Raw genomic sequence first — 18,216 nt, 5'->3', positions numbered from 1 at the left:
AGAGGCAAGAAAAGGTGGATCTAATCAAAGTGTCTTTGTGCGATAAAGGGAAAATTATTACTACTGCTCAGGCTTCAATATTTAACTTTGACTTACGAATGGTAAAAAGAAGAAAGAAAAAAAAAACGCGGGCACAATATCACAGACTTCCAGGGATAGTTTATCCAAAATAAATAAATAAATAAATAGTTTTGTTTTTGTACGTGGCTGGTTAGTCCCGACCTTAATAAATGAGTAACTGAATCATCATTCAAACGATTCATTCGAAATGGCTAATTCAGTTAAGTCTTTATGAATGGATCATTGAATTATTGAGTCAAATTGATTCCTTCAAGAATGAAACACAGTAGTGTTGCTCTAAAACACACAAATGCTTGATGATGATCCAACTTTTTTTGGAACTATTTATTTTGGTGAAAAACAGATAATATTGTGTCTAAAATCTAAACTCACTCAATATTAACTTCTTGTTTGTTAAACTTTTGTATAAAATCAATACAACATCTGTGATTGTGCTCAAGTACCAGCACTGATGTTTGACAAAATGAAACTCATGTGTAATAACATGAATATCATATCTTATAAAAACAAAAATCCAAGTTTGAAGATATGTGCTTGTCTGAAGTTTAAAATCATTGGTTAACCATAAGCCAATCACATAATGTTTGGTTAAGACGTGTTATTCGCAGGCTCAGCTGCCTCGAACTTCCGCTGTAAACAGGTATGCTGCAAAAACAAAACCATCGAGCAAGTTTTGCCTCCTCCTTAACCTAATCCTGCATTTGAGCAACCAAGGGGGACACAATCACAATTATCGTCTTGCTGGACTTTGGCCTCCCCAGTTTCTCACTGACAATTGGTAACAGTTGATAAATTAATCTTTTCCCAAAACCTGTCTCGAATAGGGCCACAACATCACCCCCATTCAAAATGTGAAACAAACACTCTGCGAATAGCATCCCGTGTCTCCATGTCCGCTGTTATATTTCCTAAATTTGGCGCTTAGCGTCTGCGTGATGGCTCTCAGACTGAGTACAGAAGCAAACTGAAATTGAGCGTAAGTACAAAGTCTGATGTAGTCAGGCTAATTTGTGTATGTATATATGTATGTATTTTTTTATTTTTTTGCTTTCACAATATTTGGAAAAATGGCACTCTTGCTTGCATGATATAACTATTATATCTTATAAAAATAAAATAAAATTGCAAAGTCAGTGATATTCTATAATGTTAGCACAACCTTTCCACACATCTGGGAGTCAGGACAACAATTACAATATTATCGTAGACTATAAATATTGCACACCCCTGGTGGTGAATTCTGCACTCAACTTTTCTTCAGAAAGTGAAGAGTCTACTTTTATCTGCCTTTTGTGGCACACAACAAGCACACACAGACAGAAAGGTTAAACATTCAGTGCCTTTGCACGTCTCACCAATGTTAATGTGATCTTTGATCTTGGCGTCTGGCGAGGGAGATGGAGAGGGGTAGTCAAGGACAGCAGGGGCTTTTTGGTGAAGGTTTGGCAGCACAGCTGTGCCTCACTGGCTCATCCACAGACTCATTCAGAGGTCAATATGTATCAGACTGCAGTGTTCTGCTTTGCTAACTGTGCAGAGCTAAATTAAGAGTCACCACTACCTATTGACTCGTTCTAGGAAAGTAAGCAGAGATTGACATGACTTTGGGCAAATTACGTATTGAGTAACTGAACAATTGGAAGGAGAGAAAGGGCAAACAATGTGATTATCCACCTTATTTTTTCATGTAAGCATGGCCGCCACCATTTTCGAGCTATAATGTGTCAAATTTCCGCTAAAGCACTACCCGTAACAGTAGTTGTATTGTAATTGCGATGCATTCAGATGTAGATTTTACAGGCTAGTTTTTAATACTTTTAATATTGACCACAGAAAAACTGCGTTTCATTATAGCTGGTTGAAGTGTAAAGAATACGTCCAAGACATTTGTTTTGACCATAAGCCATGCACCAGAGCTGAATGTGGATGGAGGGAGAAGGGAGAAGAAGCTTGTCAGCTTTGGTTAAAAGCCTTAAACTTAAAGAAACAACGAAATTTCTGTTCGTTTGCTCTTTCCACTTCATTCATGGCAGACCCACGGAAAATTATCCATTCCCCAAGAAACAATGCTCCAGTGAAGACTCAGAGGCAACGTCTCATCAGGATATACAAACGAAAGATTGATTCGTTCTCAAGTCATGAACCGGTTGCATCGGTTTTCGGATCACCAGTAGTGATGGGAAGTTCGGTTCTTTTCTGCGAACCAATTCTTTCGGACAGTTCGATTCAATAAACCGGTTGAAGAAAACGGTTCACCGGTTCTTTTGCGCTCAACGTAATGACGTCATTGGCGATGATTGCCATTGATTCAAGCCTTCGGTTTACCCGCGCTCATAACATTAGCACAGAATCAGTTCAGAATCAATCACCAAAAGAATCAGTTCGGTTCAGACGCTCTGTGTGTCAGTCTGCTTCAAGCTGAATCACACATGTGCAGTATCATCAGCTCCTCGGTTCTCGAATCGGATTCGTCCGACAGAAACTGTTCTTCACTCATTGGAGATGCAAACCGTTTCAAACGATTCAGTTTAATTTGGTGAACTGGTTCAAGAAGAACCAGTTAAATTGAATGATTCGTTCACGAACCGGATAACATACACTGCAGTGAACGGACTCACAACAGACCCAGAAGAGAAGACAATGCTGAATAAAGTCGTAGTTTTTTTTTATTTTTGGAATAAAATTAATTTTTGATGCTTCAACAAATTCTAACTGACCCTCTGATGTCACATGGACTACTTTGATGATGTTTTCATTACCTTTCTGGACATGGACAGTACACCGTACACACAGCTTCAATGGAGGGACAGAAAGCTCTCAGACTAAATCTAAAATATCTTAAACTGTGTTCCGAATATTTACAGAGGTCTCACGGGTTTGGAACAGCATGAGGGTGAGTCATTAATGACATAATTTAGATTTTTGGGTGAACTAACCCTTTAAAGCCAGGTACTGTGATTGTATTAAATAAAAATACAACTGTACTGCAACTGGAAAACCATGTTGCCTTGTACAAAATACTTTCGCTACTTTTTTTTTTTTTTTTTTGTAATACTTCTTGTAAACAGGGAGTGGAGAATTTATCAATTTCTCCTGTGCATCTGACTGACTTCAGTGGTGTGTTTTGCAGATGATGAGTAAGGTGACCATGAGGCCGCACAAACGGAGCCATTGCAGCTGCTCCTTCAGTACAGTGATGCCTGCACTCAGTAGGAGGTCCAGGCATTGACAGGCCACACTTATGCCTCATGGGATAAAATAATGTTACACAAGGCAACACAGTTCAACAGTGAAGATCCCTTAGCCCTGGCCTTTCTCAAAAATAACACTAGCTCTTAATTGTACACTGGCTTAGAAGGTACACTTTTCTCGTATCTTCAAAGAACATTTAAAATATCTCCAGCAATTCTACACTTCCAATTTTAAGATGCACATAATGGATCAAATTCTGATTATCATGATGGAGCTGAAGTTAAATTTACTTCAAGGAGATCTTGCTGAATGCTTTGATGTGTCCCAGAGTGTAGTAAGCCAAATTCTCTCCAGTTGGATTGATACAATGGAGGAGTCTACATTCCATGGCATTTTATGTGAAATTTAGAATGGTTTAGTAATTTTGGATACATTGTGTACTTGTTTGGAATTAGTGTGACCATTAAATACACAGTTTTTACTTTAAATGCCTTATATTACTTCTTTCTCCTTATACAGTATATGCACTACAGATGTCTGGGATTAATTAATGATCGATTAATTGTCAATAATAGATGCAATCAATTAAAGCTATCGATGGTCAATTAAACCGTTTAATGTTGGGCTGCGTGCTGCTCGTGAGAAAAATACGTGAAAGCGGCTGTGAGTGACGGTGACGTATACAAACGCATCATTCATTCATTCATAATGGACAAATTAAATTTGATTTAACCTTAAAGGTACATTAAAATAGAAACAACATATAGTTATTCAACATGGAAAGCAATAGAAATGTAGTAACAGTCATTTCACCAGATAATTATTTCATACCGTGCTTTGCAGGGCTGCGGGACACAGTCTATTAATTACAACTTGTTAATTTGTTCCTACGACTTAATTTGTGGCAACTGTTCATGTTCCTTAAGTAACCCATGATTAAACTGAATTGAGGTAACAAATTAATAAATCGAAGTAATTCTTAATTCATGAAAAAAGGGATGCTTTAAGGAATTGATGAAAAATGTAACTTTTTATTTTAATTTGCAATTAATAATTTGACACCCCTACTCTGAATGTTTCCTATTTGTTCCATGAGTTATGAAGTAAATGCATGCATTATATATATTAAATATATATATATATATATATACTTTTATTTTGGATGCATTACTAATTTTAACCCTAATTCTGCACTGTATAATAATGTTTACAAGTAAGGACAGAAAAAAATAGATTTTATTATTACTTTAAAACTCTCAACACGTGGTTTCACAGTTGAAAGAGACAAAGGAGACATTAGTTATTTACCTAAATCCTCAATGCAATCACATAACAGTATTTGGATTCACGTCTGCTTTTAAAAACACAAATTCGCAATTCGAATTTTGACTTTCCCACTGTGCAGGTACTGATATGACCCATCTACTCCAAACGACAAAACTAAATAATTAAAACTGTCCTCATAAGTTTTGACAGGCCATGTCTTCATTTCATCCTCCCACTGTGTTATACACAATATATGTACGTGGTAAAAATTTACCATCACTGTGTTTAATAGTGTTATGTGTGTGCTCCCACCACATCGCTCCATAGGCTTCTTACCTACCAGCTATCGAAACAAAAGTTTAACACATTATAAGGAAGTACGTCATCCTATTTACTTCTAAAATGATACAAGTGTCATTATAATGTTAACTCGAGGATCAGATCAGAAAAAAAGTCACCATTAGGAATGCATTTCTGTATGCACAGCATGCCCTTTTGAAGCTTATATTATAATAGTTTATGAATTTTATGCTACACTCATTAATAATACTGCAGGGTGCACATGGAGTTTACTAATTTCATTCACCAGAGGCCTTCAGGTCACATACACATGCAGAATTGTTAATGACAGAAAACAAGAAACTTTATGACAAAACTACTCCTGCTCCAAGGATTTTAATAAAGCATCTAAAGTTGAATATTAAGACAAATTTAAAGAGAAGAAAATCTAAATTATACACAGTATGACCCTCTATGCTCTCAAGGCTCCATAGTGAGCTCATTTTAGACTCAAAAATACATATAAATTCAAGTAAAAAAAAATATATATATATAATGTTTTCTAAAGAATTATTTATTTGTTTACTTATTTTTAATGCACTTTTATAAAAACAACAACTCAGAGTCCAACAAATCTGAGCATCATGGATAACTGACAAAGTTCTGTTATGGGATGCATATTTTGTGTAGCTGCCACTATTGTACAACATTATGCATGTGTTTTAGGTTCATTTTTGTAAGATTTTTAAAAGATGAAGAGACAAATCTGTACTAATTTCAGAAATCATTGATGATAGTGATGAGTGCATCAGAAAATCATAATAAAACACATTTTTGAGGACAAAGGAGAACAGAAGCAATGAGGGTCAGGGCAGTGATGAAGAATAGGTTGTTGTGGAAGTCTGTATTGTAACAAGAACATTACTGTATGCAAGTTTGAAAGATGCGATCCATAAAACAACCAGAAGTCAGAAAAGATACCAGTGTTTATTAGCATTACTATACTGACAGACAGCGATGCACTAATGATCCAACATCTACTAATGTGTGGGTTGTCTGGGGTACACTGAACAAGAGTCTTGTTTACTTTCACTTGTGCTACAATAATTGTTTTGAAATTCCAAGATGATGCACAATGTTAAAGTTTTTTAAATACTTTTGAAACACTAAGACATGGTTTTCAGGCAGTGAAATTGCATCCTAGTTTGTTTCAAGTTTTAGACATTTTCACGTGTGAGTTCCAAATCAAATATAGCAGCACAAGAACATTTTTTATTATGTCTTAAAGATTTGTAATATTTTTGAAACTGTAAGACCATTCCACTTCTTTTCAGATAGTGAAAAAGCATTTGATTGTGTGTGAAGTTTCAGACAATTTGCCCAAAATAAATGACCCTAATTTGACAACGTCAGTTATAAATGAATGCTGGCAAGTCCCTGTCTAAATGAGTGATTAATTGAAATCATTCATTCAAATGATTCATTCAGAATGGCTGATTCATGTAGAACCTAAGCAAGTATATATTTAGTTTTATTAGCACGTTAATGCAAGCAAAATTTTTAAATGTAACGCATTAAAAATATTTAATGCAATTAATGCATGGGGCAGGGCTAGGGTTGGCCAACCCACTCTCAACTGCTGCTTCGGTCACTTTTTCTCCTGACAAGAAGTGCATTTATTCAGTCGCAGAACGACTGAAAATGGAAGATGTTTCAGACGCCCGCTCCACTTCACTTCAGCGCCAGGCGCAAGTCAAACAAGTGCGGGAATGGTACTGTGTCTGCAGCGCATGTTCTTCAAATGCACGCTCAAAGTCGCCGGCATGTGTTGTAGCCTGTATCCTTTCATATCAAAGGGTAAAATAATATGGCTTATATGAGGCAACAACTAACCTAACCAGCTACTGCCAGTAACAGACTATCACTGGATCTACACCTAGCTATTAAACCATGCCAGTTTGGCTAACGCACGATCATCAGATCACATGAGATGAGCAGCTTCTCCATAACCACCTCTTCTTCAATGAATCTCAGATCAACAGAAAGCTGCCCACTCCAGGAACAAAAAGTCCCTCAGCCTCCGTATCCTACTGCCCACCAACCAAACCAAAAAAACACCTTATTAATAGATTCCCCGCCGATGAGAAGTCGCGTCCCTGCGGGGCGTAGTGAGTACAGAACGCCGAATGAGTCACTCTGAGAATTCCTTCAGCTTCTTCAGACGCGTCTGGAGGAGATCACATCACGGCGGAGGATATGTGTCTCTATTTTGAGTCACCGTGATTCCCTGTGGAACCGAGCGAATGCAAAAGGCAGCGAGGCGGTGGCTGATGGACGGGGTCGGTCGAATGAGACGAGAAGGCTGTGAATTAGTTGAAGTACATGAAGCATCTTTGGGAGTTAGTAAGTTGGCAGCACATTAGTAAAGTCAGACAAACGCAAACTCAGTTTTATCAGCAATAGCATTAAAGAGATGAAACTCTCCTTCAGAATAAGAATTAGAATAAATTATAGATTGAAAAACCAGCCACCACAGGAAGTTTGACAGAGAATATAAGGTCACCTCTCCGGATGATTAGGTTAACATCTGCTTATGACACCCTCACATCTTTGGTGGGTCCCTGGAGTTCAGGACACAATTACATTTGGATGAGATTTTGGATTCAATCAGAGTGAATATAAAAGTGGGAGAGAATATCAATAAAATATTTCCACTGTTTGCGATTAATACTAGGAAACTGTAAGATATAGGGCTAGGAATGGTGTACATATATAATATATGGTGTAACGACACACAAATATCATAGTTCGGTATGTACCTCGGTTTAAAAGTCACATTCAGTATGATTTCGGTACAGCAGGTGGACTTGTTTTTTTTTATAGTGGTTAACTGAACAAGCTGCTCTTTCTTTAAATACATTCAGTAATAATTAAAAATCTAACTCAGCTTATCCTTTAAACTATAGGGAGCCCTTTTACATTATAAGGTTACAATTAGCAACTTAACCCAAACTTAAATGGAATTACTATTTATTTTTATATATAATAAACAGCACTCAACTTAAGACAAATAATAATGCAAAACTGAAATCGAAGTAAAAAGTAAAAAGTTTTTTTTTTTGGTAAAACCACATCCAGGCGTCAGTCTTCATTTGCTGCTGATTTGTGTTAAAAGGCATATAGAAACATAGATATATAGAAATACAAATGTAACAAAATAAAATTGAAATGAACTGAAAAATTCAACAAAAGATTGTTGAAAAACGAGAGTTGAGATCACAACCCAAACAAAAGACTGCGCCAAACATTGTTTCACGCTAGTTCTAGTTCAGTAACATCCCATAAATACAATGTAGATGATGAGATTATTCAGACAGACACTGGTCTGCGTCTCATCAGCCCTGTGATGGGACTGCATGGAGCAATTATTGTCTTATGAGAGTCATGTTTCAAAGACTGGGAGACTAAATCATTATCCTTAGCAAAAACAACAATCAAAGAGAAGTTTGAGAGGAGGGGGAAACACCACCACAGCAGACGAGGGAACTTTTTCAGCACTATTAGTATTTATTTTATTATTTTGCATTTCTGTTTCAGAGTCATTTGAGAAACAATGGTGCTCTGAGACGCAGTTATTTTAGGGGTAGCTGACGCTAATTGGCAATGGGAGCATTGGCTAGTCTCCAACTTTCGAAATAATTAGTAAAGCACACAGCACAGTCTCACACCCGGAATTAAATGATCAGCGATGGAACCCTTAGCAACCGCTCTGCCTGGTAACGAAGGAGCAGAAAGGAAGAGAACACAGGAGATTTTGATAAGCTCCAGTGAGACGGAGCTAAACTTCAGCTGTGGAGAAATTTAATATCATTAGATATCTATTAATTCTGTCTCTTTAAACAGAGTGTTATGCATACAGCAACCGCTTATAAGGGACATAATGTACACTTTTAAAGTTACATTTTTCCCAAACACTTTATTAGTAAAGAAGTCTTACACCAAGTCTTACATGTTTACCCTTTCTCTAACTAACAAGAATATTGAATGAGTTGCATTATAGACACAATATATATATATATATTTTTAATAGTTCCAAAGTCTTATCAGAACGTTTGTGAGTCTCAGGCCAACACCGCAGTGTTTTGTTCCTGAATAAATCTGTTTTTGAATGAATCATGAGTCAGTGATTCAATTATCTATTCATAAACACAGTCACTTGATTCATTCGAATCGTTTGAATGAATGATTCAATGAATCACTTATTTAGACTTGCTGCCACCTACTGGCTAATTTAAATGTTATAGCCTTTTTTTTTTTCTTTTTTTTTTTTTCTTTTTATCCATGATAGGTCTAAGGCAAGACATCCAAAATACCAGGACAAAACCACACTCAGAAAACTATTGTTTGAATATTGTTATTGACAAAGTCCCCCCAAATAATATAGAAATAATTCTTGTGTCAATATCGCACACCCCTACAGATATGAACCGATATGAACACATCTGTTTTGATAGATCTACCACATGAAAAGCATATGGCTCAGAGGTTGCTCTTTTATAGCTCATGAATCATTAAGGCTCAGATTGTTCTCCAAAAATTCCCTTGAGGGGAAAAAAACACACACAAATGAGTCAATAGCACACCATAAGCAAGAGCACAGCTACAAAATGAAAGCAGATAGCAGCTCATTTCTACTTGAAGGTATTTAATGAGAAGCATTTGAATTCACTACTGAGATCTCTGATTGTCGATTGCAGACTTGTTATTTCAGAGTTTTTGTGTACACAACACCAAACTTGGCACTCTGACAGAGCGCAAAACAGCAAGCGATGCCAGAACAGAGGCAAATCTGTCCAAAAAGTTGTAAAGATTTAATCTCAGATACTTCAGCTAGATTTTAAAAGACAAAAGCACAAGAGAGCCCAATAAAATCATGACAGCTTTCGAGCACAAAAAAAAAAAAAAAAGTCATCTCTTCAAATAAAATAATCATCACATTAATCACACTGTTGTTGCATCCTCCACAGGACTTCTGGTCCAGCGACATGAATAAGATGAAGAACTTCAAGAGGCGTTTCTCACTTTCTGTGCCACGAACAGAGACCATAGAGGAGAACGAATTTACTGAACAGATAAACCAGCTCAAAATCTGCTGCAATGACGGTATGGTTTTTGCTTTTGACGTTTGTATCTCCCATTCAAAGCACATGAGTCTGACTCGAGCATCAGGAAACCCACTGAAACACATAAGACCTATGTAACTTATTCTATAGATCATACCTGATGCCGTCACTAGAGTGATCAGATGCTTCTTATTGACTCGCTTGAATCACCAACCATTATTTTATCCAGGAAGTTCAAATCTATAAAGATAAAGTGCACCATGTAGCACAATGAGAAAAGTAGATTCATTGGTTTCCAACAAAGGTCAAAACAAACGAGGAGAAGGGTAAATATATACTATGATCAAAGATAGTCCTATCCAGCAGGATTCAATTTCTCAGAGGACGCCTGAGTGAAAAAAACTGATTCGGATGGCATTAAAAAAATATAAAAACATTATATTTTCTGTAAAACACACATGCACCTGACCTCCTGAGGGAAAACTAGTCTCATCCAAACAGGGCTTTAGTCTATAATCCCACAACAGGAACTGTTTGTTTTTCATTAATTTCATGCATAATCAGAATTTATAATAACAAAAGACATTTAATCCTAATTTTGGCATCTAAGGTTTGTTTGCTTTGTTGTGGTCTTTTAAATGTAATAAATCTACAGAAAAAAAGTGTACAAATTGTAGATTTATAAAAGAAAAAAAAAAAAAAAAACATGAAACTTTACACATTATCTTGCATAACATGATGGAACGTCCGAATCTACATGTGAATATTCAGAAAGAAATGATGATCGTTGGGACTTCATTTTATTCATCAGGTCAGCAGGAGAAATGTTGGTTGGAGAAGTTGACGGTTATTATTGTAAGCTTCTGTAAAAACAAAACTATAAAATGTAAAAAATAAATAAAATAAAAAAGTGGCTTGAAAAAGTTTAAATAAAGGAAAATATTAACATCATATATATATATATATATATATATATATATATATATATATATATATATATATATATATATATATATATATATATATATATATGCAAAAGCCTCTAAATGCCATCTGAAATTTTCATCTAAAATTAGGATTTTATCAAGCTCCTATATTTATGTTCAGTTATTTCACTTTAATAGCCTGGAAAAGAACCTGCACGTTGCCATTAAAGTAAAATGACTCAACCTAAGCATAGGAGCTTGACAAAAATCCTAATTTTAGATGAAAATTTCCGATGGCATTTAGAGGCTTTTGCATCTGAACTCTTCATATATATATATATATATATATATATATATATATATATATATATATATATATATATATATATATATATATACTAATACTAATTCAATGAAAAAACAACAAAATTAATTTCAACCAAACTTTCAACTCAACCAAAGACACTCCAAACATCCATAACATGACATATTCTTTAAGGAAGCAGGACATCCAACCAGATAAAATGTAGGGTGGGACATTTTATCTAATGGGAATTTGTTAAACTGATGAACTGCACACAATAAAAAACCAGGAACATTATTAAGAAAGTAAATACTGTAGTGTCAATTTTGAAGCATCACTGAAAGTCAACTGAGGCTACCTTTCACAATTCGAAGCCTTCTGGATAGTTCTCAAATGGAATGATATCTCACCAAGAGGCCGGGAAAATGAGTGGCCCATAAGAGTTTGACAATCTCTCCACGAGATGGAAGAGAGATGCATCTAGTGGCCTGCGAGGACCTCCGGGTCAGAGCCGCTCCAGAGAAGATGAGGAGGAAACGGGATTCTGACCCTCCAGCGTCTTCGCTCTTCGTTCACAGTGGTGCTTATCTTTGTACCTACATTATTAATGCAGTGGTAATGGTACAATTCTTCTCTGCTCTCTGGCTCTATGGTCTTAACGCCTTCTCGAGTCAATATTAAATCGAGTTTCAAGGGAGAGACTACAAGCAAGACCACTTTAAGAATTTAAGACTCTGTCAAAGATCTACAGGGGTTTTCGCACTCCTTCGGTCTTGCAATATAAATCGATAATGCTTGTTATTGGCCAGTCTGTATCTTGTTTGAACTCTAAAGAAAGAGCGTTTATACTCTTTATTCTGGATTCCAAACTACTTTATGAATCATTAACACTATTATTATTGTAGCAATATGTATATATATATATATATATATATATATATATATATATATATATATTACGTTTCACTTGGAAATCCATTACAATATGGAAGTGTTGTGTATCCGGTTTCATGTTATTTGTAAAAAAAAAACAGTGACATTTTCAACCTTCATGTCTGGATTTATACATCTTTAATCATCACAACAGAGGTACAAACAACAAACAACAAAAATGCCTCTTCTGTCAAAAGGTGCCTGGCAATATTTGTTTTTTGTAGAGAAAGAAAGCCACAATTAATCCACAGAGATGTTCTCCAGCTATTTTAAAATTCAGAAAAGAGCTTAGGCTACAAAATATATACACTACCATTCAATATTTTAGAAATGAAGAAATTATTACTTTTACTCAGCAAGGATGCATCAATCACAAATAAAAAACAAACCATAGTTTCAACACCTAAAAATTTAGCAACACAACATTGATAATAATAATACATTTTTCTACAACAGCAATTCAACACATACTGAAGGTGCTTCAAAAGGTTCTTCAACCCGATGCCATACAAGAACCATTTTTGCTTCCACAAAGAACCATTCAGTCAAAGGTTCTTTAAAGAACCATCTTTTTCTTACCTTATTATAATCTGAAGAACCTTCTTTCACCACAAAGAACCTTTTGTGAAACAAAGGTTCTTCAGATGTTAAAGGTTCTTTATGGAACCATTAAGACAAAAAAGGTTATTCTATGGCATTGTGAAGCACCTTTGTCTTTAAAGGTGTAGTTCACTTCCAGAACAAAAGTGTACAGATAAGTCACTCCCTTGTCATCCAAGATGTTCATGTCTTTCTTTCTGCAGTCATTTATGTTTTCTGAGCAAAACATTTCAGGATTTCTCTCCATATAATGGACTTATGCCCCTGAATTAAAATGTCCAAAATGCAGTTTAGATGCAGCAACAAATGGCTCTAAAGAATCCCAGCCGTGAAAGAAGGGTCATATCTAGCAATATATATATATATATGACAACTACAATTTATATACTTTTATTTTAATTGTATTTTTTTTTTTACCTCAAATACTTAACTTGTCTAGCTCTGCATGAACTCTTTTTTATTTTTTTCTGGTTCATGACAGTTAGGGTTTGTCCAAAAAAAACTCCCATCTCATTTTCTCCTTCAACTACAAAATCATCCTACATCGCTGTTTTACCGTTTTTTGTAAAGGGCGTTTGATCTTTTCATGTTTACTTTGTAATCACTGGGTTACTGATTCCGCAGCGATTTAGGATGATTTTGAAGTTGAAGGAGAAAATGAAATGGGAGTTTTTAGTGAAAGCATATATGACAGTTAAGCAGAAGCTGGAGATTAAAATTTATAAAGTTCTAAATATCTAAAAAGTGCATCAATTCATTTCAAGAGGCCTTTATTAACCCCCCGAAGCCGTATGGAGCACTTTTTATAAAGGATGGATGACCTTTATTTTGCTTCAAAATCTTGAACAATTCACTGCCATTATAAAGTCTGGAAGAGCCAGGACCTTTTTTAACATACTGCAGATTAAATTCATCTGAAAGAAGAAAGTCATGTACAGCTAGAATTGCTTGAGGGTGAGTAAATGTGCATAGGAAGGTGCATAGGACTTTGTTATAAGACAAAACTCTGGCTACACAAGATTGAATAAACTCATACAAAAAAGCGAAACCATGCGATGAACCCTTGGTCCATTGCAGGATGGGGATTTGGACCTGGTTGCACGCTGGGTACAAAACATTTGTTTGGGGAGCAATCAGGCACCTCAGCTGTCTGAGGCAGCTGTTTCCACAACGCCCATTTTTTCCCCCACCATGAACCAGATGCTCCCATTGGCTGATGGGATGGCATGCTGTTACTTCCTCCACCCCCGGGAGACACGGCAGCGATGGAGACAGCTGGAGTAGGATGGAGTTTGGAAGGAGGGAGCGGATCCGAGGACAGGCGGGGAGGAGACGCAAGAGCGCTTTCTTCTATTTACCCCGTCCCCTTCCCTCCAGCTGCAAATGAGTGCAAAGCATGGCGGGAGAGCCGTCTACAGGTGGGATGGAGAAAGTGTCGGAAACGACTTGAGAAATGGAAAGTTTAGTTCCAATTTACTCGCCCATATACCTAAGATTATAAGAACTCAATTACCGCAGGGTTAATGTGGAAGAAACCGATCCGAGTCACGTTAGGAAGTGGGACCTCATATTTCCTCCCTGCCAGCACGTCTACCTCATTATCTCGTTATATTTGTGATGTATCGCTGATCGAGATGCTACCGAGTCATTCTCCATGGAGAGGCGCCCATGATGGAGCCATCATGCAAATGTTAGCGCAGTCTTTTCCTTAACAAGTGTTTCTTGATTACCACAAAGATGTAAGCTATATTTAATGATAATGCTTACAAAATGGCTTTTCGACAGATTCCTTGGAGGGTTCGAACATAATTACAGACCCAGTAACACACACACACACACACACACACACACACTAAATCTCATTGAGTAATTTATACTGCAAAGGATGAATGTAATGTGTGTTGGGCAGAACTGAAAGGAGAGGCATCTCATTTAGAGACAGCCATCAAAATAACCACCAGCTGTCTGTGTGGCCCTCTGGCTAGGCATGAATAAAGAGTGTGCTCATTTCCGATGAAAAACGGCAAGGACTGCAGTGTCTGGATGGTTTCGCTCAGAGGGACGAATCAAAACAATCACATGAACACCACAACAAGGAACCAGGTGTTCAGGTGCACATCAAATAGCTTATATTCAAGCACACACGTCAGGAGAGAAATAACTAGACCAAAAAGGACTTGAGGGCCTTCCACAAAACTCATGTTTCCTATGAATTCTGTGGAGCAAAAAAAAAAAGAAAAACAGATACAAAAAAGAGCATTCTTTAGAGGTTTAATGGTGCACTGCAAAATTCTAAGTTTAAGTCAAATTTAACTCTGTATGTGCAGCTCCATATTTAATTCTCTGAACTGTTAAACATCTCATTACACCACTTCACCACCCTTTATTATAAACAAACCCTATGACAGTAAGTTAATAAAAAGCTAATCAATCATTAAAATTTGGTGTCAGAAAGATCTTTTTTTTTAAAAATTAATTTTATTCAGTGAGGATGCATCAAACTGATCAAATGACAGAGCCAAGCCTTTGAAAAATTATAAATATATTGTACATTAAAAAACAAATAACTGTTCCGTTTCTATTCATCAAATAATTATGAAAAAAAAAAATCTACCACTGTTTCCTTAAAAATAATTAGCAGCACAACTGTTTTTAACATTGACAATAATAATATTTCTTGAGGACCAAAACAATCATTTCTAAAGGATCATGTGACACTTAAGACTGGCGTGATGGCTGATGCAAATTCAGCTTTGCATAACAAAAATAATTTATATCATTTTATAAGATTATTAAAAGATTAAACTTTATTTAAATTGTAATAATATTTAACAATTTTACTGTTTTTACTGTTTTTTACTTGCTTTCACTAATCTCACAGTTTACTGAGAACACTTTCTTACTATCTTCCCGCTACCTACCTAAACATAAACCCCCTCTTCCATGACTTTACATATGGCGGTGGCCAAAGCAGTGTACTATGATTGCTGGAATATACACGGAAGCCCTGACAGCAGTCATATGAAAATGTCTTTAGTCTAAATATTTAGACTTGTTTGTTCTTTTATTAATTAATTTGTAAAGAGGAGTGTTAATAATCTTCTACATAATCAATTATAGTCCAGCTGGTCAAAGCCTTATGACACAAAATGTAAATAATATCTGATGACCTACTTTCAACTAGACTACAATCAATTCTGTATAATTAGCTGAATTTTTCACCCATGACCCCATAATGAAGTAAAATCTCACTGGCTAGGTTAACAGTAACATTAGTTTTACAAGCGGTCTCTCGTGGTTCAAACCTACAAACTCTTCAGTTTCTAGCCCAGATCTTTAATCATCACCCCAGAGAAAGGTTCAAACCCACAAGGGCACAGCAACACGGCTTATCAGTGATTCACCTCAACCACCGAGCCACCTTTGTTTCAATGACAGTTCGATTTCTCTGCATTATTAATGTGTTGAGAGCTTTAGTCTCCGAACAGGGAATGTCTACTTGAAAAAGGAAGTTAGGCCTGGGAAAAAAAAGCAAAGACAAATGTTGTGTTTCCTTTAATGGAAGGAATTCTAATTATATCATCTTTTACTCACCCTCATGTCATTGCAACACACATGACCTTGTTGAAAGCCATGTTTGAACCAATCTGTAGTCTCCCAATATTGAACAACACCACAAAATTAGCACAATACAATGAAAAGAAGCCAAAACACAATTAAATTAGCACAACACAACGTAAACAAGCTGAAACACAACAAAATCGGCACAACACAATGAAAAGAAGGCAAAACACAGTTAAATTAGCACAACACAACGTAAACAAGCTGAAACACAACAAAATCGGCACAACACAATGAAAAGAAGGCAAAACACAGTTAAATTAAGAAAAACGTAAACAAGCCGCAACACAATGAAATCGGTACAACTCAATGCAAACAAGCCGCAACACAACAAAGTCAGCACAATGCAATGGAAAACATCACAGGGCAATGAAATTAGCAAATCACAAGGGAAACAAATCACAGGACAACGAAATTACCACAACAGAAACAAGTCGCAGGGCAACGAAATGAGCACATCACAATGGAAACGTCACAGGGCAATGAAATTAGCACATGACAATAGAAACAAGTCACAGGACAACGAAATTACTACAACAGAAACAAGTCGCAGGGCAATGAAATTAGCATATCACAGTGGAAACAAGTCGCAACACAACAAAATCAGCACAATACAATGAAAAAGCTGTAACACAACAAAATCAGCACAATACAATGAAAAAGCTGTAACACAACAAAATCAGCACAACACAATGAAAAGAAGCCAAAACACAATGAAATTAGCACAACACAACGTAAACAAGCTGCAACACAATGCAATAAGCACATCACAATGGAAACAAGTCACAGCTCAACAATATTAGCACATTAAAATTAAAACATATAACAGGGCAATGAAATTAGCACAACACAATGGAAACAAGCTGCAACACAATGAAATAAGCACATCACAACGGATCAAGTCGCACCAAAACAAAATTATCACATCACAATGGAAAGAAAGTCACAACATTGCAAAATTAGTCCAATGCATTGAGTTGTAGCGATTTTGTTGTGTTGTGCACTACTAGGCCACGTAAATCTGGCTTCCCAAAATAATCTTTTAAGTGAACAATTCTCAAAAGAACCAACATTTTTCTTAGTGTGAAGACAAGTACAGTATATAATAATGTAAAGAAACTTTTCAGCTCAAAAGAACCTCTATTGGCTCCATGGATGTTGGAGTTTCTTTAACGATTGATGCCAATAAAGAACATTTATGTTTAAAAGTGGACAAATATGAAATGACATAAACAGGAATAAATGACGATGGATGTTTAGGATGTTTATGTTAGGTGATTTTTTTCTTTAGTCGTTATCTGGTTGCCTAGCCTTATCCCATCAATATTGGAATATCAAAAAACCAATTCACGTTCTCACAGCAGCTACTAGCCCACCAGCTGATTTATGCCCCCATGGGACTTATGAGGGAGCTTTGATACAGATATAAACCTCCGATACAATTTCTCAAGGGAGGTTTGAGCTCTTGGAAGTTTGCAGAGATGTAGGAAGGTTCTTAATAGACTTGATATGTGTGTTTAGATGTGCAGACAGACTCTCCTGAAAGCGGTCTGGGTAGAGGGCTGTCTGAGCCCTAAGGCCTCTAAGAAATAGGACACACACATACTCCGACATCCAGGGTCGACAGCAGCCTACCGGCAGGGCAAACGCAAGTGCTTGTGCATGTCCCAGTGCACAGAAAGTCATTTCAGGCCAGAGCACTGGAAACTGATGGTTTCAAACGGTTAGCTGTATGAAGCTGTTGTCAGACATATCTATTATTCCTTTTGACCTCTTCACAGACTCTGAGGAGACACTACAAAGGGTCAAACTACAGGGCTTAGCTTCTATTTTCTACTTCAATATTTCATCCAACATTAGCCAGGTTTCCATCCATGCGCATGCAGATTTA

The 18,216-nt window shown here is 36.4% G+C and overlaps 1 protein-coding gene across 1 annotated transcript in view; it reads left to right on the top strand.

Annotated features, from left to right (window-relative positions):
* The window catches only part of LOC127967823 (cyclin-dependent kinase 18-like), a 64,498-nt gene that overhangs the window by 15,360 nt on the left and 30,922 nt on the right, over positions 1 to 18,216 (top strand). The window contains exon 2 of the mRNA XM_052568540.1: positions 9,846 to 9,981. Coding sequence (XP_052424500.1) covers positions 9,864 to 9,981 — 118 coding nt within the window. The 5' untranslated portion in view covers positions 9,846 to 9,863. The remainder of the gene's footprint in view (positions 1 to 9,845; positions 9,982 to 18,216) is intronic.

This window comes from Carassius gibelio, chromosome B11, assembly GCF_023724105.1.
Source record: "Carassius gibelio isolate Cgi1373 ecotype wild population from Czech Republic chromosome B11, carGib1.2-hapl.c, whole genome shotgun sequence".
In the NCBI taxonomy this organism is placed as follows: Eukaryota; Metazoa; Chordata; class Actinopteri; order Cypriniformes; family Cyprinidae; genus Carassius; species Carassius gibelio.
This window is presented reverse-complemented; position numbering and strand designations above follow the sequence as displayed.